The sequence below is a fragment of the Oncorhynchus nerka genome, linkage group LG13, assembly GCF_034236695.1.
Source record: "Oncorhynchus nerka isolate Pitt River linkage group LG13, Oner_Uvic_2.0, whole genome shotgun sequence".
Classification (NCBI taxonomy): domain Eukaryota; kingdom Metazoa; phylum Chordata; class Actinopteri; order Salmoniformes; family Salmonidae; genus Oncorhynchus; species Oncorhynchus nerka.
In genome coordinates, this window is record NC_088408.1 from 90640069 (window position 1) to 90663598 (window position 23530).

Genomic DNA, 23530 nt, shown 5'->3' on the forward strand with positions numbered 1-23530 from the left:
TAACTAGGGTCAGTGTTATAACTAGTGTTATAACTAGGGTCAGAGTTCAAACTAGTGTAATAACTAGGGTCAGTGTTATAACTAGTGTTAACTAGGGTCAGTGTTATAACTAGTGTTATACCTGGGGTCAGTGGTATAACTAATGTTATAACTAGGGTCAGTGTTATAACTAGTGTTAACTAGGGTCAGTGTTATAACTAGAGGCGGTGTTATAACTAGTGTTATTACTAGGGGCAGTGTTATAACTAGGGTCAGTGTTAAAACTAGTGTAATAACTAGGGTCAGTGTTATAACTAGTGTTAACTAGGGTCAGTGTTATAACTAGTGTTATAACTGGGTTCAGTGTTATAACTAGTGTTAACTAGGGTCAGTGTTATAACTAGGGTCAGTGTTATAACTAGTGTTAACTAGGGTCAGTGTTATAACTAGTGTTATAACTAGGGTCAGTGTTATAACTAGTGTTAACTAGGGTCAGTGTTATAACTGGAGTCAGTGTTATAACTAGTGTTAACTAGGGTCAGTGTTATAACTAGTGTTAACTAGGGTCAGTGTTATAACTAGTGTTATAACTAGGGTCAGTGTTATAACTAGTGTTAACTAGGGTCAGTGTTATAACTGGAGTCAGTGTTATAACTAGTGTTATAACTAGGGTCAGTGTTATAACTAGGATGAGTGTTATAACTAGTGTTAACTAGGGCCAGTGTTATAACTAGTGTTAACTAGGGTCAGTGTTATAACTAGCGTTAGTGTTATAACTGGTGTTAACTAGGGCCAGTGTTATAACTAGTGTTAACTAGGGTCAGTGTTACAACTAGGGCCAGTGTTATAACTAGGGTCAGTGTTATAACTAGGGTGAGTCTTATAACTAGTGTTATAACTAGGGTCAATGTTATAACTAGTGTTAACTAGGGTCCGTGTTATAACTAGGGTGAGTGTTATAACTAGTGTTAACTAGGGCCAGTGTTATAACTAGTGTTAACTAGGGTCATTGTTATAACTAGTGTTATATAACTAGTGTTATAACTGGGGTCAGTGTTATAACTATGGTGAGTGTTATAACTAGTGTTAACTAGGGCCAGGTTATAACTAGGGCCAGTGTTATAACTAGTGTTAACTATGGTCAGTTTTATAACTAGGGTCAGTGTTATAACTAGTGTTATAACTAGGGTCAGTGTTAAAACTAGTGTAATAACTAGGGTCAGTGTTATAACTAGTGTTAACTATGGTCAGTTTTATAACTAGGGTCAGTGTTATAACTAGTGTTATAACTAGGGTCAGTGTTAAAACTAGTGTTTTAACTAGGGTCAGTGTTATAACTAGTGTTATAACTAGGGTCAGAGTTCAAACTAGTGTAATAACTAGGGTCAGTGTTATAACTAGTGTTAACTAGGGTCAGTGTTATAACTAGTGTTATACCTGGGGTCAGTGGTATAACTCATGTTATAACTAGGGTCAGTGTTATAACTAGTGTTAACTAGGGTCAGTGTTATAACTAGAGGCGGTGTTATAACTAGTGTTATTACTAGGGGCAGTGTTATAACTAGGGTCAGTGTTAAAACTAGTGTAATAACTAGGGTCAGTGTTATAACTAGTGTTATAACTGGGGGCAGTGTTATAACTAGTGTTATAACTGGGGTCAGTGTTATAACTAGTGTTAACTAGGGTCAGTGTTATAACTAGGGTCAGTGGTATGACTAGTGTTAACTAGGGTCAGTGTTATAACTAGTGTTATAACTAGGGTCAGTGTTATAACTAGTGTTAACTAGGGTCAGTGTTATAACTAGGGTTAGTGTTATAACTAGTGTTATAACTGGGGTCCGTGTTATAACTAGTGTTAACTAGGGTCAGTGTTATAACTAGGGCCAGTGTTATAACTAGTGTTAACTAGGGTCAGTGTTATAACTAGTGTTAACTAGGGTAAGTGTTATAACTAGGGCCAGTGTTATAACTAGTGTTAACTATGGTCAGTTTTATAACTAGGGTCAGTGTTATAACTAGTGTTATAACTAGGGTCAGTGTTATAACTGGGGTCAGTGTTATAACTAGTGTTATAACTAGGGTCAGTGTTATAACTGGGGTCAGTGTTATAACTAGTGTTATAACTAGGGTCAGTGTTATAACTAGTGTTAACTAGGGTCAGTGTTATAACTAGGGTCAGTGTTATAACTAGTGTTAACTAGTGTTAACTAGGGTGAGTGTTATAACTAGTGTTAACTAGGGCCAGTGTTATAACTATTGTTACAACTAGGGTCAGTGTTATAACTAGTGTTAACTAGGGTCAGTGTTATAACTGGGGTCAGTGTTATAACTAGTGTTATAACTAGGGTCAATGTTATAACTAGTGTTAACTAGGGTCAGTGTTATAACTAGGGTTTGTGTTATAACTAGTGTTAACTAGGGCCAGTGTTATAACTAGTGTTAACTAGGGTCAGTGTTACAACTAGGGCCAGTGTTATAACTAGGGTCAGTGTTATAACTAGGGTGAGTGTTATAACTAGTGTTATAACTAGGGTCAATGTTATAACTAGTGTTAACTAGGGTCCGTGTTATAACTAGGGTGAGTGTTATAACTAGTGTTAACTAGGGCCAGTGTTATAACTAGTGTTAACTAGGGTCAGTGTTATAACTAGGGCCAGTTTTATAACTAGTGTTATATAACTAGTGTTATAACTGGGGTCAGTGTTATAACTATGGTGAGTGTTATAACTAGTGTTAACTAGGGCCAGTGTTATAACTAGGGCCAGTGGTATAACTAGGGTCAGTGTTATAACTAGTGTTAACTATGGTCAGTTTTATAACTAGGGTCAGTGTTATAACTAGTGTTATAACTAGGGTCAGTGTTAAAACTAGTGTAATAACTAGGGTCAGTGTTATAACTAGTGTTAACTATGGTCAGTTTTATAACTAGGGTCAGTGTTATAACTAGTGTTATAACTAGGGTCAGTGTTAAAACTAGTGTTTTAACTAGGGTCAGTGTTATAACTAGTGTTATAACTAGGGTCAGAGTTCAAACTAGTGTAATAACTAGGGTCAGTGTTATAACTAGTGTTAACTAGGGTCAGTGTTATAACTAGAGGCGGTGTTATAACTAGTGTTATTACTAGGGGCAGTGTTATAACTAGGGTCAGTGTTAAAACTAGTGTAATAACTAGGGTCAGTGTTATAACTAGTGTTAACTAGGGTCAGTGTTATAACTAGTGTTATAACTGGGGGCAGTGTTATAACTAGTGTTATAACTGGGTTCAGTGTTATAACTAGTGTTAACTAGGGTCAGTGTTATAACTAGGGTCAGTGTTATAACTAGTGTTAACTAGGGTCAGTGTTATAACTAGTGTTATATCTAGGGTCAGTGTTATAACTAGTGTTAACTAGGGTCAGTGTTATAACTGGAGTCAGTGTTATAACTAGTGTTATAACTAGGGTCAATGTTATAACTAGTGTTAACTAGGGTCAGTGTTATAACTAGGATGAGTGTTATAACTAGTGTTAACTAGGGCCAGTGTTATAACTAGTGTTAACTAGGGTCAGTGTTATAACTAGCGTTAGTGTTATAACTAGTGTTAACTAGGGCCAGTGTTATAACTAGTGTTAACTAGGGTCAGTGTTACAACTAGGGCAGTGTTATAACTAGGGTCAGTGTTATAACTAGGGTGAGTCTTATAACTAGTGTTATAACTAGGGTCAATGTTATAACTAGTGTTAACTAGGGTCCGTGTTATAACTAGGGTGAGTGTTATAACTAGTGTTAACTAGGGCCAGTGTTATAACTAGTGTTAACTAGGGTCAGTGTTATAACTAGGGCCAGTGTTATAACTAGTGTTATATAACTAGTGTTATAACTGGGGTCAGTGTTATAACTATGGTGAGTGTTATAACTAGTGTTAACTAGGGCCAGTGTTATAACTAGGGCCAGTGTTATAACTAGTGTTAACTATGGTCAGTTTTATAACTAGGGTCAGTGTTATAACTAGTGTTATAACTAGGGTCAGTGTTAAAACTAGTGTAATAACTAGGGTCAGTGTTATAACTAGTGTTAACTATGGTCAGTTTTATAACTAGGGTCAGTGTTATAACTAGTGTTATAACTAGGGTCAGTGTTAAAACTAGTGTTTTAACTAGGGTCAGTGTTATAACTAGTGTTATAACTAGGGTCAGAGTTCAAACTAGTGTAATAACTAGGGTCAGTGTTATAACTAGTGTTAACTAGGGTCAGTGTTATAACTAGTGTTATACCTGGGGTCAGTGGTATAACTAATGTTATAACTAGGGTCAGTGTTATAACTAGTGTTAACTAGGGTCAGTGTTATAACTAGAGGCGGTGTTATAACTAGTGTTATTACTAGGGGCAGTGTTATAACTAGGGTCAGTGTTAAAACTAGTGTAATAACTAGGGTCAGTGTTATAACTAGTGTTAACTAGGGTCAGTGTTATAACTAGTGTTATAACTGGGGGCAGTGTTATAACTAGTGTTATAACTGGGGTCAGTGTTATAACTAGTGTTAACTAGGGTCAGTGTTATAACTAGGGTCAGTGTTATAACTAGTGTTAACTAGGGTCAGTGTTATAACTAGTGTTATAACTGGGGTCAGTGTTATAACTATGGTGAGTTTTATAACTAGTGTTAACTAGGGCCAGTGTTATAACTAGGGCCAGTGTTATAACTAGTGTTAACTATGGTCAGTTTTATAACTAGGGTCAGTGTTATAACTAGTGTTATAACTAGGGTCAGTGTTAAAACTAGTGTAATAACTAGGGTCAGTGTTATAACTAGTGTTAACTATGGTCAGTTTTATAACTAGGGTCAGTGTTATAACTAGTGTTATAACTAGGGTCAGTGTTAAAACTAGTGTTTTAACTAGGGTCAGTGTTATAACTAGTGTTATAACTAGGGTCAGAGTTCAAACTAGTGTAATAACTAGGGTCAGTGTTATAACTAGTGTTAACTAGGGTCAGTGTTATAACTAGTGTTATACCTGGGGTCAGTGGTATAACTAATGTTATAACTAGGGTCAGTGTTATAACTAGTGTTAACTAGGGTCAGTGTTATAACTAGAGGCGGTGTTATAACTAGTGTTATTACTAGGGGCAGTGTTATAACTAGGGTCAGTGTTAAAACTAGTGTAATAACTAGGGTCAGTGTTATAACTAGTGTTAACTAGGGTCAGTGTTATAACTAGTGTTATAACTGGGGGCAGTGTTATAACTAGTGTTATAACTGGGGTCAGTGTTATAACTAGTGTTAACTAGGGTCAGTGTTATAACTAGGGTCAGTGTTATAACTAGTGTTAACTAGGGTCAGTGTTATAACTAGTGTTATAACTAGGGTCAGTGTTATAACTAGTGTTAACTAGGGTCAGTGTTATAACTAGGGTTAGTGTTATAACTAGTGTTAACTATGGTCAGTTTTATAACTAGGGTCAGTGTTATAACTAGTGTTATAACTGGGTCCGTGTTATAACTAGTGTTAACTAGTGTTAACTAGGTGAGTGTTATAACTAGTGTTAACTAGGGCCAGTGTTATAACTATTGTTACAACTAGGGTCAGTGTTATAACTAGTGTTAACTAGGGTCAGTGTTATAACTGGGGTCAGTGTTATAACTAGTGTTATAACTAGGGTCAATGTTATAACTAGTGTTAACTAGGGTCAGTGTTATAACTAGGGTTTGTGTTATAACTAGTGTTAACTAGGGCCAGTGTTATAACTAGTGTTAACTAGGGTCAGTGTTACAACTAGGGCCAGTGTTATAACTAGGGTCAGTGTTATAACTAGGGTGAGTGTTATAACTAGTGTTATAACTAGGGTCAATGTTATAACTAGTGTTAACTAGGGTCCGTATTATAACTAGGGTGAGTGTTATAACTAGTGTTAACTAGGGCCAGTGTTATAACTAGTGTTAACTAGGGTCAGTGTTATAACTGGGGTCAGTGTTATAACTAGTGTTATAACTAGGGTCAATGTTATAACTAGTGTTAACTAGGGTCAGTGTTATAACTAGGGTTTGTGTTATAACTAGTGTTAACTAGGGCCAGTGTTATAACTAGTGTTAACTAGGGTCAGTGTTACAACTAGGGCCAGTGTTATAACTGGGGTCAGTGTTATAACTATGGTGAGTGTTATAACTAGTGTTAACTAGGGCCAGTGTTATAACTAGGGCCAGTGGTATAACTAGGGTCAGTGTTATAACTAGTGTTAACTATGGTCAGTTTTATAACTAGGGTCAGTGTTATAACTAGTGTTATAACTAGGGTCAGTGTTAAAACTAGTGTAATAACTAGGGTCAGTGTTATAACTAGTGTTAACTATGGTCAGTTTTATAACTAGGGTCAGTGTTATAACTAGTGTTATAACTAGGGTCAGTGTTAAAACTAGTGTTTTAACTAGGGTCAGTGTTATAACTAGTGTTATAACTAGGGTCAGAGTTCAAACTAGTGTAATAACTAGGGTCAGTGTTATAACTAGTGTTAACTAGGGTCAGTGTTATAACTGGAGTCAGTGTTATAACTAGTGTTATAACTAGGGTCAATGTTATAACTAGTGTTAACTAGGGTCAGTGTTATAACTAGGATGAGTGTTATAACTAGTGTTAACTAGGGCCAGTGTTATAACTAGTGTTAACTAGGGTCAGTGTTATAACTAGCGTTAGTGTTATAACTAGTGTTAACTAGGGCCAGTGTTATAACTAGTGTTAACTAGGGTCAGTGTTACAACTAGGGCCAGTGTTATAACTAGGGTCAGTGTTATAACTAGGGTGAGTCTTATAACTAGTGTTATAACTAGGGTCAATGTTATAACTAGTGTTAACTAGGGTCCGTGTTATAACTAGGGTGAGTGTTATAACTAGTGTTAACTAGGGCCAGTGTTATAACTAGGGCCAGTGTTATAACTAGTGTTATATAACTAGTGTTATAACTGGGGTCAGTGTTATAACTATGGTGAGTGTTATAACTAGTGTTAACTAGGGCCAGTGTTATAACTAGGGCCAGTGTTATAACTAGTGTTAACTATGGTCAGTTTTATAACTAGGGTCAGTGTTATAACTAGTGTTATAACTAGGGTCAGTGTTAAAACTAGTGTAATAACTAGGGTCAGTGTTATAACTAGTGTTAACTATGGTCAGTTTTATAACTAGGGTCAGTTTTATAACTAGTGTTATAACTAGGGTCAGTGTTAAAACTAGTGTTTTAACTAGGGTCAGTGTTATAACTAGTGTTATAACTAGGGTCAGAGTTCAAACTAGTGTAATAACTAGGGTCAGTGTTATAACTAGTGTTAACTAGGGTCAGTGTTATAACTAGTGTTATACCTGGGGTCAGTGGTATAACTAATGTTATAACTAGGGTCAGTGTTATAACTAGTGTTAACTAGGGTCAGTGTTATAACTAGAGGCGGTGTTATAACTAGTGTTATTACTAGGGGCAGTGTTATAACTAGGGTCAGTGTTAAAACTAGTGTAATAACTAGGGTCAGTGTTATAACTAGTGTTAACTAGGGTCAGTGTTATAACTAGTGTTATAACTGGGGGCAGTGTTATAACTAGTGTTATAACTGGGGTCAGTGTTATAACTAGTGTTAACTAGGGTCAGTGTTATAACTAGGGTCAGTGTTATAACTAGTGTTAACTAGGGTCAGTGTTATAACTAGTGTTATAACTGGGGTCAGTGTTATAACTATGGTGAGTTTTATAACTAGTGTTAACTAGGGCCAGTGTTATAACTAGGGCCAGTGTTATAACTAGTGTTAACTATGGTCAGTTTTATAACTAGGGTCAGTGTTATAACTAGTGTTATAACTAGGGTCAGTGTTAAAACTAGTGTAATAACTAGGGTCAGTGTTATAACTAGTGTTAACTATGGTCAGTTTTATAACTAGGGTCAGTGTTATAACTAGTGTTATAACTAGGGTCAGTGTTAAAACTAGTGTTTTAACTAGGGTCAGTGTTATAACTAGTGTTATAACTAGGGTCAGAGTTCAAACTAGTGTAATAACTAGGGTCAGTGTTATAACTAGTGTTAACTAGGGTCAGTGTTATAACTAGTGTTATACCTGGGGTCAGTGGTATAACTAATGTTATAACTAGGGTCAGTGTTATAACTAGTGTTAACTAGGGTCAGTGTTATAACTAGAGGCGGTGTTATAACTAGTGTTATTACTAGGGGCAGTGTTATAACTAGGGTCAGTGTTAAAACTAGTGTAATAACTAGGGTCAGTGTTATAACTAGTGTTAACTAGGGTCAGTGTTATAACTAGTGTTATAACTGGGGGCAGTGTTATAACTAGTGTTATAACTGGGGTCAGTGTTATAACTAGTGTTAACTAGGGTCAGTGTTATAACTAGGGTCAGTGTTATAACTAGTGTTAACTAGGGTCAGTGTTATAACTAGTGTTATAACTAGGGTCAGTGTTATAACTAGTGTTAACTAGGGTCAGTGTTATAACTAGGGTTAGTGTTATAACTAGTGTTAACTATGGTCAGTTTTATAACTAGGGTCAGTGTTATAACTAGTGTTATAACTGGGTCCGTGTTATAACTAGTGTTAACTAGTGTTAACTAGGGTGAGTGTTATAACTAGTGTTAACTAGGGCCAGTGTTATAACTATTGTTACAACTAGGGTCAGTGTTATAACTAGTGTTAACTAGGGTCAGTGTTATAACTGGGGTCAGTGTTATAACTAGTGTTATAACTAGGGTCAATGTTATAACTAGTGTTAACTAGGGTCAGTGTTATAACTAGGGTTTGTGTTATAACTAGTGTTAACTAGGGCCAGTGTTATAACTAGTGTTAACTAGGGTCAGTGTTACAACTAGGGCCAGTGTTATAACTAGGGTCAGTGTTATAACTAGGGTGAGTGTTATAACTAGTGTTATAACTAGGGTCAATGTTATAACTAGTGTTAACTAGGGTCCGTATTATAACTAGGTGAGTGTTATAACTAGTGTTAACTAGGGCCAGTGTTATAACTAGTGTTAACTAGGGTCAGTGTTATAACTGGGGTCAGTGTTATAACTAGTGTTATAACTAGGGTCAATGTTATAACTAGTGTTAACTAGGGTCAGTGTTATAACTAGGGTTTGTGTTATAACTAGTGTTAACTAGGGCCAGTGTTATAACTAGTGTTAACTAGGGTCAGTGTTACAACTAGGGCCAGTGTTATAACTGGGGTCAGTGTTATAACTATGGTGAGTGTTATAACTAGTGTTAACTAGGGCCAGTGTTATAACTAGGGCCAGTGGTATAACTAGGGTCAGTGTTATAACTAGTGTTAACTATGGTCAGTTTTATAACTAGGGTCAGTGTTATAACTAGTGTTATAACTAGGGTCAGTGTTAAAACTAGTGTAATAACTAGGGTCAGTGTTATAACTAGTGTTAACTATGGTCAGTTTTATAACTAGGGTCAGTGTTATAACTAGTGTTATAACTAGGGTCAGTGTTAAAACTAGTGTTTTAACTAGGGTCAGTGTTATAACTAGTGTTATAACTAGGGTCAGAGTTCAAACTAGTGTAATAACTAGGGTCAGTGTTATAACTAGTGTTAACTAGGGTCAGTGTTATAACTAGTGTTATACCTGGGGTCAGTGGTATAACTAATGTTATAACTAGGGTCAGTGTTATAACTAGTGTTAACTAGGGTCAGTGTTATAACTAGAGGCGGTGTTATAACTAGTGTTATTACTAGGGGCAGTGTTATAACTAGGGTCAGTGTTAAAACTAGTGTAATAACTAGGGTCAGTGTTATAACTAGTGTTAACTAGGGTCAGTGTTATAACTAGTGTTATAACTGGGGGCAGTGTTATAACTAGTGTTATAACTGGGTTCAGTGTTATAACTAGTGTTAACTAGGGTCAGTGTTATAACTAGGGTCAGTGTTATAACTAGTGTTAACTAGGGTCAGTGTTATAACTGGAGTCAGTGTTATAACTAGTGTTATAACTAGGGTCAATGTTATAACTAGTGTTAACTAGGGGCAGTGTTATAACTAGGGTCAGTGTTAAAACTAGTGTAATAACTAGGGTCAGTGTTATAACTAGTGTTAACTAGGGTCAGTGTTATAACTAGTGTTATAACTGGGGGCAGTGTTATAACTAGTGTTATAACTGGGTTCAGTGTTATAACTAGTGTTAACTAGGGTCAGTGTTATAACTAGGGTCAGTGTTATAACTAGTGTTATAACTAGGGTCAGTGTTATAACTAGTGTTAACTAGGGTCAGTGTTATAACTAGGGTTAGTGTTATAACTAGTGTTAACTATGGTCAGTTTTATAACTAGGGTCAGTGTTATAACTAGTGTTATAACTAGGGTCAGTGTTAAAACTAGTGTTTTAACTAGGGTCAGTGTTATAACTAGTGTTATAACTAGGGTCAGAGTTCAAACTAGTGTAATAACTAGGGTCAGTGTTATAACTAGTGTTAACTAGGGTCAGTGTTATAACTAGTGTTATACCTGGGGTCAGTGGTATAACTAATGTTATAACTAGGGTCAGTGTTATAACTAGTGTTAACTAGGGTCAGTGTTATAACTAGAGGCGGTGTTATAACTAGTGTTATTACTAGGGGCAGTGTTATAACTAGGGTCAGTGTTAAAACTAGTGTAATAACTAGGGTCAGTGTTATAACTAGTGTTAACTAGGGTCAGTGTTATAACTAGTGTTATAACTGGGGGCAGTGTTATAACTAGTGTTATAACTGGGTTCAGTGTTATAACTAGTGTTAACTAGGGTCAGTGTTATAACTAGGGTCAGTGTTATAACTAGTGTTAACTAGGGTCAGTGTTATAACTGGAGTCAGTGTTATAACTAGTGTTATAACTAGGGTCAATGTTATAACTAGTGTTAACTAGGGGCAGTGTTATAACTAGGGTCAGTGTTAAAACTAGTGTAATAACTAGGGTCAGTGTTATAACTAGTGTTAACTAGGGTCAGTGTTATAACTAGTGTTATAACTGGGGGCAGTGTTATAACTAGTGTTATAACTGGGTTCAGTGTTATAACTAGTGTTAACTAGGGTCAGTGTTATAACTAGGGTCAGTGTTATAACTAGTGTTATAACTAGGGTCAGTGTTATAACTAGTGTTAACTAGGGTCAGTGTTATAACTAGGGTTAGTGTTATAACTAGTGTTAACTATGGTCAGTTTTATAACTAGGGTCAGTGTTATAACTAGTGTTATAACTGGGTCCGTGTTATAACTAGTGTTAACTAGTGTTAACTAGGGTGAGTGTTATAACTAGTGTTAACTAGGGCCAGTGTTATAACTATTGTTACAACTAGGGTCAGTGTTATAACTAGTGTTAACTAGGGTCAGTGTTATAACTGGGGTCAGTGTTATAACTAGTGTTATAACTAGGGTCAATGTTATAACTAGTGTTAACTAGGGTCAGTGTTATAACTAGGGTTTGTGTTATAACTAGTGTTAACTAGGGCCAGTGTTATAACTAGTGTTAACTAGGTCAGTGTTACAACTAGGGCCAGTGTTATAACTAGGGTCAGTGTTATAACTAGGGTGAGTGTTATAACTAGTGTTATAACTAGGGTCAATGTTATAACTAGTGTTAACTAGGGTCCGTATTATAACTAGGGTGAGTGTTATAACTAGTGTTAACTAGGGCCAGTGTTATAACTAGTGTTAACTAGGGTCAGTGTTATAACTGGGGTCAGTGTTATAACTAGTGTTATAACTAGGGTCAATGTTATAACTAGTGTTAACTAGGGTCAGTGTTATAACTAGGGTTTGTGTTATAACTAGTGTTAACTAGGGCCAGTGTTATAACTAGTGTTAACTAGGGTCAGTGTTACAACTAGGGCCAGTGTTATAACTGGGGTCAGTGTTATAACTATGGTGAGTGTTATAACTAGTGTTAACTAGGGCCAGTGTTATAACTAGGGCCAGTGGTATAACTAGGGTCAGTGTTATAACTAGTGTTAACTATGGTCAGTTTTATAACTAGGGTCAGTGTTATAACTAGTGTTATAACTAGGGTCAGTGTTAAAACTAGTGTAATAACTAGGGTCAGTGTTATAACTAGTGTTAACTATGGTCAGTTTTATAACTAGGGTCAGTGTTATAACTAGTGTTATAACTAGGGTCAGTGTTAAAACTAGTGTTTTAACTAGGGTCAGTGTTATAACTAGTGTTATAACTAGGGTCAGAGTTCAAACTAGTGTAATAACTAGGGTCAGTGTTATAACTAGTGTTAACTAGGGTCAGTGTTATAACTAGTGTTATACCTGGGGTCAGTGGTATAACTAATGTTATAACTAGGGTCAGTGTTATAACTAGTGTTAACTAGGGTCAGTGTTATAACTAGAGGCGGTGTTATAACTAGTGTTATTACTAGGGGCAGTGTTATAACTAGGGTCAGTGTTAAAACTAGTGTAATAACTAGGGTCAGTGTTAAACCTAGTGTTAACTAGGGTCAGTGTTATAACTAGTGTTATAACTGGGGGCAGTGTTATAACTAGTGTTATAACTGGGTTCAGTGTTATAACTAGTGTTAACTAGGGTCAGTGTTATAACTAGGGTCAGTGTTATAACTAGTGTTAACTAGGGTCAGTGTTATAACTGGAGTCAGTGTTATAACTAGTGTTATAACTAGGGTCAATGTTATAACTAGTGTTAACTAGGGTCAGTGTTATAACTAGGATGAGTGTTATAACTAGTGTTAACTAGGGCCAGTGTTATAACTAGTGTTAACTAGGGTCAGTGTTATAACTAGCGTTAGTGTTATAACTAGTGTTAACTAGGGCCAGTGTTATAACTAGTGTTAACTAGGGTCAGTGTTACAACTAGGGCCAGTGTTATAACTAGGGTCAGTGTTATAACTAGGGTGAGTCTTATAACTAGTGTTATAACTAGGGTCAATGTTATAACTAGTGTTAACTAGGGTCCGTGTTATAACTAGGGTGAGTGTTATAACTAGTGTTAACTAGGGCCAGTGTTATAACTAGGGCCAGTGTTATAACTAGTGTTATATAACTAGTGTTATAACTGGGGTCAGTGTTATAACTATGGTGAGTGTTATAACTAGTGTTAACTAGGGCCAGTGTTATAACTAGGGCCAGTGTTATAACTAGTGTTAACTATGGTCAGTTTTATAACTAGGGTCAGTGTTATAACTAGTGTTATAACTAGGGTCAGTGTTAAAACTAGTGTAATAACTAGGGTCAGTGTTATAACTAGTGTTAACTATGGTCAGTTTTATAACTAGGGTCAGTGTTATAACTAGTGTTATAACTAGGGTCAGTGTTAAAACTAGTGTTTTAACTAGGGTCAGTGTTATAACTAGTGTTATAACTAGGGTCAGAGTTCAAACTAGTGTAATAACTAGGGTCAGTGTTATAACTAGTGTTAACTAGGGTCAGTGTTATAACTAGTGTTATACCTGGGGTCAGTGGTATAACTAATGTTATAACTAGGGTCAGTGTTATAACTAGTGTTAACTAGGATCAGTGTTATAACTAGAGGCGGTGTTATAACTAGTGTTATTACTAGGGGCAGTGTTATAACTAGGGTCAGTGTTAAAACTAGTGTAATAACTAGGGTCAGTGTTATAACTAGTGTTAACTAGGGTCAGTGTTATAACTAGTGTTATAACTGGGGGCAGTGTTATAACTAGTGTTATAACTGGGGTCAGTGTTATAACTAGTGTTAACTAGGGTCAGTGTTATAACTAGGGTCAGTGTTATAACTAGTGTTAACTAGGGTCAGTGTTATAACTAGTGTTATAACTAGGGTCAGTGTTATAACTAGTGTTAACTAGGGTCAGTGTTATAACTAGGGTTAGTGTTATAACTAGTGTTAACTATGGTCAGTTTTATAACTAGGGTCAGTGTTATAACTAGTGTTATAACTGGGGTCCGTGTTATAACTAGTGTTAACTAGGGTCAGTGTTATAACTAGGGCCAGTGTTATAACTAGTGTTAACTATGGTCAGTTTTATAACTAGGGTCAGTGTTATAACTAGTGTTATAACTAGGGTCAGTGTTATAACTGGGGTCAGTGTTATAACTAGTGTTATAACTAGGGTCAGTGTTACAACTAGGGTCAGTGTTATAACTAGGGTGAGTGTTATAACTATTGTTAAAACTAGAGTCAGTGTTATAACTAGTGTTAACTAGGGTCAGCATTATAACTAGGGTCAGTGTTATAACTAGTGTTAACTAGGGTCAGTGTTATAACTAGTGTTATAACTAGGGTCAGTGTTATAACTAGTGTTAACTAGGGTCAGTGTTATAACTAGGGTTAGTGTTATAACTAGTGTTAACTATGGTCAGTTTTATAACTAGGGTCAGTGTTATAACTAGTGTTATAACTGGGGTCCGTGTTATAACTAGTGTTATAACTAGAGACAGTGTTATAACTAGTATTATAACTAGAGACAGTGTTATAACTAGGGTCAGTGTTATAACTAGTATTATAACTAGAGACAGTGTTATAACTGGGGTCAGTGTTATAACTAGAGACGGTGTTATAACTAGTATTATAACTAGAGACAGTGTTATAACTAGGGTCAGTGTTATAACTAGTATTATAACTAGAGACAGTGTTATAACTGGGGTCAGTGTTATAACTAGGGTCAGTTTTATAACTAGTATTATAACTAGAGACAGTGTTATAACTAGGGTCAGTTTTATAACTAGTATTATAACTAGAGACAGTGTTATAACTAGGGTCAGTGTTATATCTATGGTACTTTTATGTTCGTTTTTCTTGGTTAGGTCAGGTAGACTGGAAAACTCCTGGCTTTCGGTTATTATAGCCATTCTAGCTATTATGACCATTTTATTATAACCCTTCCAAACATGGATGAGAGGGAAGATGGATGAGAAGAAAGATGGATGAGAAGGAAGATGGCTGAGACGGAAGATGGAAAGAGATGGTAAATGAGCATTATAGTATTTGTCTTGCTGGTGACAAACCCAATTTCCCCTAGTGGGATAAAGTTTATCCAATTTCATTCAAGTCAATACAATCGGGCTTGAAAATCCAATGAAAACTAGACAGAGAGTGAAGAGGCTCCTGAACAACTCCTCATAACAAAAGAGAAGCGGCAAGGGACACGTAGTGTATTCCAAATGGCATCCTATTCCCTAAATAGTGCACTACATTTAACCAGAGAGATATGGACCCTGGTCGAGAGTAGCACACTACATATGGAATAGGGTACCATTTGCAACGTAGCGGTACTCACCCGAAAGCAAAGACGTCTGACTGTTTGGAGAAAGGCAGCTTGTCCTCCTCTGTTTCCGGGGAGAGCTGAGAGACTATTTCAGGGGCCAGGTGACACAACCATCCACTGGGGATCCTCAGCTTGTCCTCTCTACGGCTGCAGAATAGAGACAGGTCAACAACAGTCTGAATGCGGAACGGTGTGAGGTCCTTCAAAGTTTTCTCAAAGTTAATGGCCACCATTTTTTTGTTATAATTGTTCAGAATGAATTAATATCATCCCTATACAGATAAAGCAGTTATGGGGTTGAACATTTCTGCTACTTATGTGTTGTTATCTTGATCTAAATACAGTATTATTGTTTAATTGAAACTCATAATTCATACTTCCAGTAGTTCATACACACACCAGAAGACATCTAAAACATCTGGAAGGCATCGTTTTGTGTCAAGGATGAATCTGTCCTTTTCTTTCCCATCTACACAAACGCACCCTGAGACATCCTGCTGGATGACATCACACCCCAAACGCACCCTGAGACATCCTGCTGGATGACATCACACCCCAAACGCACCCTGAGACATCCTGCTGGATGACATCACACCCCAAACGCACCCTGAGACATCCTGCTGGATGACATCACACCCCAAACGCACCCTGAGACATCCTGCTGGATGACATCACACCCCAAACGCACCCTGAGACATCCTGCTGGATGACATCACACCCCAAACGCACCCTGAGACATCCTGCTGGATGACATCACACCCCAAACGCACCCTGAGACATATTTCTGGATGACATCACACCCCATTAGAAAGTCTAAATCCTGATGGCTCAGTCAGGCTCTCTTCTCCCTCTCTCTCCATCATGTTCATACCATCTCTCTTTATCTCTCTCTCTCTCTTTATCTTTCCCATCTCTCTCTCTCTCTTTCTCTCCCATCTCTCTATCTCTCTCTCACACATCTCTCTTATCTCTCTCATTCTCCCATCTCTCTTATCTCTCCATCTCTTTCATTCTTCCATCTCTCTCTTATATCTCTATCACTCTCATTCTCCCATCTCTCTCTCTCTTCTCTCCTCTCTCTCTTATCTCTCTCTCTCAGGTTGTTGTTTTGGGAAGTTCGTTGTTTTGGAAAGTTCTGAAAGTGTCACACCCTGATCTGTTTCACCTGTCTTTGTGATTGTCTCCACCCCTCTCCAGGTGTCGCCCATCTTCCCTATGATGCCCTGTGTATTTATACCGGTGTTCTCTGTTTGCCTGTTGCCAGCTCGTCTTGTTTGTCAAGTCAACCAGCGTTTTTGTGTCTCAGCATCTGCTTTTCCCCAGTCTCTCTTTTCTCGTCCTCCTGGTTTTTGACCCTTGCCTGTCCTGACCCTGTACGTGCCCACCTGACCACTCTGCCTGCCACTGACCCTGACAGTGCCTGCCGTCCTGTACCTTTGCCCCTGTGGCTGTAATAAACATTGTTACTTCGACACAGTCTGCATCTGGGTCTTACCTTGATACCTGCTAGAAAGTCAATTGAAAAAGTTTGGTTACTAGCTAGCTACCTTTTGAGTTTGGATCCCGCGACTCGGTTGGCATCAGTTGCTGGAACTGCTACTATCTGTCCAGTGATCCTGCCTGCTTTTTTGACACCACACTTCACACAACAAGTCCTGCAGTCTCTAGTGTTATCTTATCGTGATTATTGTCCAGTCATATGGTCAAGTGCTGCAAAGAAAGACCTAGTTAAGCTGCAGCTGGTCCAGAACAGAGGGCTAATATTAATACTATGCATTCCAGTCTCTCTTGGCTAAGAGTTGAGGAAAGACTGACTGCATCACTTCTTGTTTTAATAAGAAACATTAATGTGTTGGAAATTCCTAATTGTTTGCATAGTCAACTTACACGCAGCACTGACACACACACTTACCCCACCAGACATGCCACTAGGTTTTTTTTCACAGTCCCCAGGTTTAGAACAAATGAAAGGAAATGTACAGTATTATACAAAGCCACGAGTGCATGGAACTCCCTTCAATCTCATATGGCCAAGTGAACAGCAAACCTGGTTTCAAAAAAACAAAAATGAAGCAACACTTCATGACACAACGCCTCTCCCCCATGTCACCTACTTGTTGTGTGTATGTACTGACGTGTACGTGGAACTGATAGAGGCACACACAAACACACTACATGTTCATATTTTAAATGTATGTAAAGTCTTTTGTCTGTAATATATTTTCCGTTATGTGTTGAACCCCAGTAAGACTAGCTGCCACCACTGGGGATCCTAATAAATCAACTCAAATCAAATAGACCACAACCCTTCTGACATTCTCAACTACTTCAAAATGCATCCTGAGCGCTCACTGACTCAGTCAAATAGACAGGGACACTGGCAGCGCTGCAATAATACACAGCACTGCATTGCACTACTGTGGGTATATCCATCCAAAGGATCTGCTATCTGCCCACTCATTCATCGGTTTTCATCATGATGCACACAACAACATGTTGAGTCATGAAACTGATGGTTTCATTTAGCTACCCACTGTAGTTCTTATTTAATGATGAAGATAAATATGCAGGGCGTTGTTTATTTTCTCTTGGTGATAATGATAATTCATCATTCAGAGGGTTGGCTTTGGTAGGTGAGAAAGTTTTCCTACCAAAAAAAAGAGATAACCAGGGGCGGAAGGTAGCCTAGTGGTTTGAGTACTGAGTCAGTAACCCGAAAGGTTTGGTCTGTCGTTCTGCCACTGAACAAGGTAGTTAACCCACTGTTCCTAGGCAGTCATTGTAATTAAGAATGTGTTCTTAAGTGACTTGCCTGGTTCAATGAAAACAACAGGCTGATTATTCAACTGCCAGTTAGCAGAGGCCCAGTATTGTTGACATTTCAGACATCTACATATCCTCATGTGTGTTTGGCAGGGTGACACTACATGAATGGTTGTCAAACATTTCCCGGTAAAAATGAGAAACACTCCTGTTTGTATGATACACACACACACTCCTGCCGCCACCACAACATAACGTTCCTGCTGAGAGTGAGGGGCGGTAGGTAAATGTTTGTCTTGTCATTCCGTCAGACCTGTTTATTAGCAAGCTGTCTTGCCTGCCAATGAAAATAAACAACAACATAAACAAGTCACAACTACTGACGTTAGATTAACCATCTCACACCTAGCTATTTGTTCCCAGAAATTAATTTAGATGTTCAACTTTGAAATAGAGGCTTCTGGGTATTGACGACAATACCAGACGTCTACGAGGGTTTAATCAGGAGTCAGGTGGAGGATGGGACGTCTCAAAAACAGCAACAAAAACATATTTAGATTATTTTCCCAATACTTTTGGGGTGGCTTTCTTCATCGTCCAGAGAGATGCCAAAAACATCAAATGATAACCTGACAAACAGTAAGCCTTAGTGTGGCCATTGTGAGCATTGGTGCACAGTCATTTCATAGAGACTTTTGTACACTGTAAGTCAAATAGCACAACAGGAAATACAAAAGAAAAACCTTTCCAGGTTTTCTCTGTTCGGCATTGCAGTAACAACAGTTCCTTAAAACAATCCTAACACAATGATCAGAGTGAATCACATATTCTTTGATCTGTTAGAATCTTTAGATGTTGTGTCCATACACACATTCTGTTTTGCTCCTGCTTCTGTCTAGTCAACCAGCCTGGTCTCATTGACTAGACGTAACATAGTAAATGTACATCCGGGACACTCAAAGTAGTATGATACCGTATGTTACGTTTGGTATGGTTACATTAGACAGATGGTTACTTAAGTCAAAAAACTAAAGTAGGGTGGGTTGGTGTATAATGAAAACATATAGCAACCTAAAGGTTGTGAGTTTGAATCTCATCACGGACAACTTTAGCATTTTAGCTAATTGGCAACTTTTCAACTACTTACCACTTTTTAGCAATTTGTTAGCTAACCGTTCCCCTAACCTTAACCTTTTTAGCTAATCTTTCCCCTTCCCCTTTAACCTAAACTTAACCCTAACCCCAACTTCTAGCCTAGCTAACGTTAACTAGCCAGCTAGCGTTAGCTGCCTAGTCACCTAGCTAGTATTTGTAACATATCATATGTTTTGCAAATTTGTAACATATCATTTGAATTGTAATTTGTAGCATATCACACAAAATGAGTGATGGACATCCACAAATCAATAATTGCCATAAAAAAAACGTAAAACATATCACACTAAATGGGGGGTCTCAGATTTACGTACAGAAGAATATGAAATGCTTTGAGACCAGGTTGAGTAAATTACTATAGTACTATACAAAGTATTGATTCCAGAGCAAACCTAAATGGCAGTTGGCTATACTGGAAACTAACAATAGACTGGACAAGGCTGTATAAGATCTAGGTGCATGTTGCATCATGTTACAGGATTGCATATCTGTCTACAGTAACACTTCAGAATTTATTTAGAAGAGGCTTCAGGTTTTAATGAGTGTTAAGAATGCCAATATAAAACCATCCATCTTCATTTGACATAAACAGTGACTCATCTCATACACTTTTCCTACCCTCTTCCATCCATGGTGTTGAAATGCACTCCTACGCAACACCACGTTTCAACTATGTTGTACAAACTTGTTGAAAACACACTATGCAATATCTCTCGTTGGGAAGCCGGCTGATTCTAATAATTAGTAGTACATAGCACGTGTAATCGTCTCACAGTCAATAGCAGGAACACATCTCATACCTACTGGAGATTTTTAATTGATGTGGCCAATTAAATGGAAATACATCCATCATGACAAACCTAATCACCAGTCAATTATAGCAGTTGGTGTCGTCTCACCATATATGTCAATCAAAATCTAAAGAGACAAAGAAAACGTACTTTGCAGTGTTTTTGAAAGAAAGAAAAAAACACACAGACACTTCCTTTGAACATGTTGCTAACGCCTGTAAAGCTGCTCCATATATAAGTATTGAAATAAGATTTATTAAGATGCTTTGCTGTGTGAAACTTGTGGCTGTTGGCATTTCAGGGAGCAGTCATTTCAGGAAGCAGTCATTTCAGGGAGCAGTCATTTCAGGAATCAGTCATTTCATGAAGCAGTCATTTCAGGGAGCAGTCATTTCAGGAAGCAGTCATTATGACCAGGTGGCGAATCGCATCTCTGCATGTCTGGCAGACATATCAGTGTGGATGACGGATCACCACCTCAAGCTGAACCTTGGCAAGACGGAGCTGCTCTTCCTCCCGGGGAAGGACTGCCCATTCCATGATCTCGCCATCACGGTTGACAACTCCATTGTGTCCTCCTCCCAGAGCGCTAAGAACCTTGGCGTGATCCTGGACAACACCCTGTCGTTCTCAACTAACATCAAGGCGGTGGCCCGTTCTTGTAGGTTCATGCTCTACAACATCCGCAGAGTACGACCCTGCCTCACACAGGAAGCAGCGCAGGTCCTAATCCAGGCACTTGTCATCTCCCGTCTGGATTACTGCAACTCGCTGTTGGCTGGGCTCCCTGCCTGTGCCATTAAACCCCTACAACTCATCCAGAACGCCGCAGCCCGTCTGGTGTTCAACCTTCCCAAGTTCTCTCACGTCACCCCGCTCCTCCGCTCTCTCCACTGGCTTCCAGTTGAAGCTCGCATCCGCTACAAGACCATGGTGCTTGCCTACGGAGCTGTGAGGGGAACGGCACCTCAGTACCTCCAGGCTCTGATCAGGCCCTACACCCAAACAAGGGCACTGCGTTCATCCACCTCTGGCCTGCTCGCCTCCCTACCACTGAGGAAGTACAGTTCCCGCGCAGCCCAGTCAAAACTGTTCGCTGCTCTGGCCCCCCAATGGTGGAACAAACTCCCTCACGACGCCAGGACAGCGGAGTCAATCACCACCTTCCGGAGACACCTGAAACCCCACCTCTTTCAGGAATACCTAGGATAGGATAAAGTAATCCTTCTCACCCCCCTTAAAAGATTTAGATGCACTATTGTAAAGTGGCTGTTCCACTGGATGTCTTAAGGTGAACGCACCAATTTGTAAGTCGCTCTGGATAAGAGCGTCTGCTAAATGACTTAAATGTAAATGTAAATTTCAGGAAGCAGTCATTTCAGGGAGCAGTCATTTCAGGGAGCAGTCATTTCAGGGAGCAGTCATTTCAGGGAGCTTTCAGGGAGCAGTCATTTCAGCATAGCAGCAGAAGAAAGCAGAGATAGACTTTAATCACTCTCAGGGAGACAAATTAAATAGAGATTAGCACCGATCCATATAATTTTCTACATAATACAGACGTTTGAACCACTAAGAGTATAATCATCACTGCAGTAAAGTAACTATCACAGCAGGTGGGGTTATAATGACACACTCCTTTCTATTTGCTTTCGTTTTGTTTTCCTACTTATGCTTTTTTTAACAGATGTATCTATGTATCTTATCCCAGCACATCTACTGTACTGTACTGCACTCTACTGAACTTTAATGTAAAGTACAACAGTAAGTACTAACCTGCCGGCTTGCAGAACCCCAGATATGGTGAAGAGTCCGAAGTCGGTGATGACCACTTTGCCGTTGTCATAGAAAACATTCTTGGACTTCATGTCCTTGTGTAGGATCCCCTTGGCGTGAAGATAGCCCATTCCCTGAAAACAACACAAACATAACTCATTGCGAGTCTAGACTGCGTCATATTTTGTGACCAATATTGTTGTAGAAGAAATGTATTGATTGAATGATCCAGGCAGTCTCCAACACATTGATTATGTTGTTAAGGTAATGTGTAATGAGTCTTAAAAACATTACAGTACCTTAACCATCTCCTGGGCGATCTGTCTGGTCTTGTTGACATCCAGGATGACTTTGGCATCCCTCACCACCGAATACAGGGTCCTTCCCTTACACAAGCTGAGAGAGAGACATTACAACTTAACAACACATCATACATTAGAATACAGTAGATTATAATAGAGTAAGGTATGGTAGAGTAGAAAATAATAGATTAAAGTAGAGTAGTGTAGTGTAAAGTGGTGTATAGTAGAGTAGTGTAGAGTAGTGTAATGTGGAGTAGTGTATAGTAGTGTAGTGTAGAATATAGTAGAGTAGAGTATAGTCTAGTAGTGTAGAATGATGTTATGCAGAGTAGTGTAGAGTAGAATAGAGTAGTGTAGAATATAGTATAGTATAGTAGAATAGATTTGAGTGGTGTAGAGTAGAATATGGTAGAGTAGAGTAGTGTAGAGTAGAACATAGTAGAGTAGTGTAGAGTAGAATAGAATATAGTAGAGTAGAATATAGTAGAATAGAGTAGTGTAGAATATAGTAAAGTAGAATAGAGTAGAGTAGTGTAGAGTAGTGTAGAGTAGTGTAGAATAGAGTAGAATAGAGTAGAGTAGAGTAGTGTAGAGTAGAATATAGTAGAGTAGAATAGAGTAGAATAGAGTAGTGTAGAGTAGTTTAGAGTAGAATATGGTAGTGTAGTGTAGAATATAGTAGAGTAGAGTAGAGTAGAATAGAATAGAGTAGAGTAGAGTAGTGTAGAGTAGAGTAGAATATAGTAGAGTAGAGTAGTGTAGAGTAGAATATAGTGGCAGGGTAGTGTAGAGTAGAATAGAGTAGAGTAAAGTAGAGGAGAGTAGAATAGAGTAGAATAGTGTAGAGTAGTGTAGAGTAGAATAGAGTAAAGTAGAGGAGAGTAGAGTAGTGTAGAGTAGAATAGAGTAGAGTAATGTAGAGGAGAGTAGAATAGAGTAGAGTAGAGTAGTGTAGTGTAGAGTAGAATAGAGTAGAGGAGAGTAGAATAGAGTAGAGTAGAGTAAAGTAGTGTAGAGTAGTGTAGACTAGAAAAGAGTAGAGTAAAGTAGAGGAGAGTAGAATAGAGTAGAGTAGAATAGAGTAGAGTAAAGTAGAGGACAGTAGAATAGAGTAGAGTAGAGTAAAGTAGAGGAGATTAGTATAGAGTAGAGTAGAGTAGTATAGAATAGAATAATATATTCATCTTCATAGAAAGAGAAGCATTGTTTAATGAAATCATATGATATGTTTTTTCTTTTTTCCCCAGGGGGATTTTGTTGTTAATTGAATATTCAATAATGATGATGGTATCAGTCCAGTGTACAGACATATCCATTCTGTTTTGTTGTTAATTGAATATTCAATAATGATGGTGGTATCAGTCCAGTGTACATACATATCCATTCTGTTTTGTTGTTAATTGAATATTCAATAATGATGGTGGTATCAGTCCAGTGTACATACATATCCATTCTGTTTTGTTGTTAATTGAATATTACACATAACATTACATCTCCAATAACACAAGCTGAGCATTTGGCTTTGTAGTGGAGGAATAACTGGTTTGCAATCTATCCCCAAGGCCTCTCG

The 23530-nt window shown here is 38.0% G+C and overlaps 1 protein-coding gene across 1 annotated transcript in view; it reads right to left on the reverse strand.

Moving 5' to 3' along the window:
* LOC115125177 (kinase suppressor of Ras 2-like) overlaps positions 1-23530 on the reverse strand; it is a 46623-nt gene that overhangs the window by 16036 nt on the left and 7057 nt on the right. Inside the window, exons 4-6 of the mRNA XM_065026079.1 lie at positions 21958-22054; positions 21659-21792; positions 15189-15323 (exon numbers count right to left, since the gene is read on the reverse strand). Of these exons, the coding sequence (XP_064882151.1) occupies positions 15189-15323; positions 21659-21792; positions 21958-22054 (366 nt within the window). The remainder of the gene's footprint in view (positions 1-15188; positions 15324-21658; positions 21793-21957; positions 22055-23530) is intronic.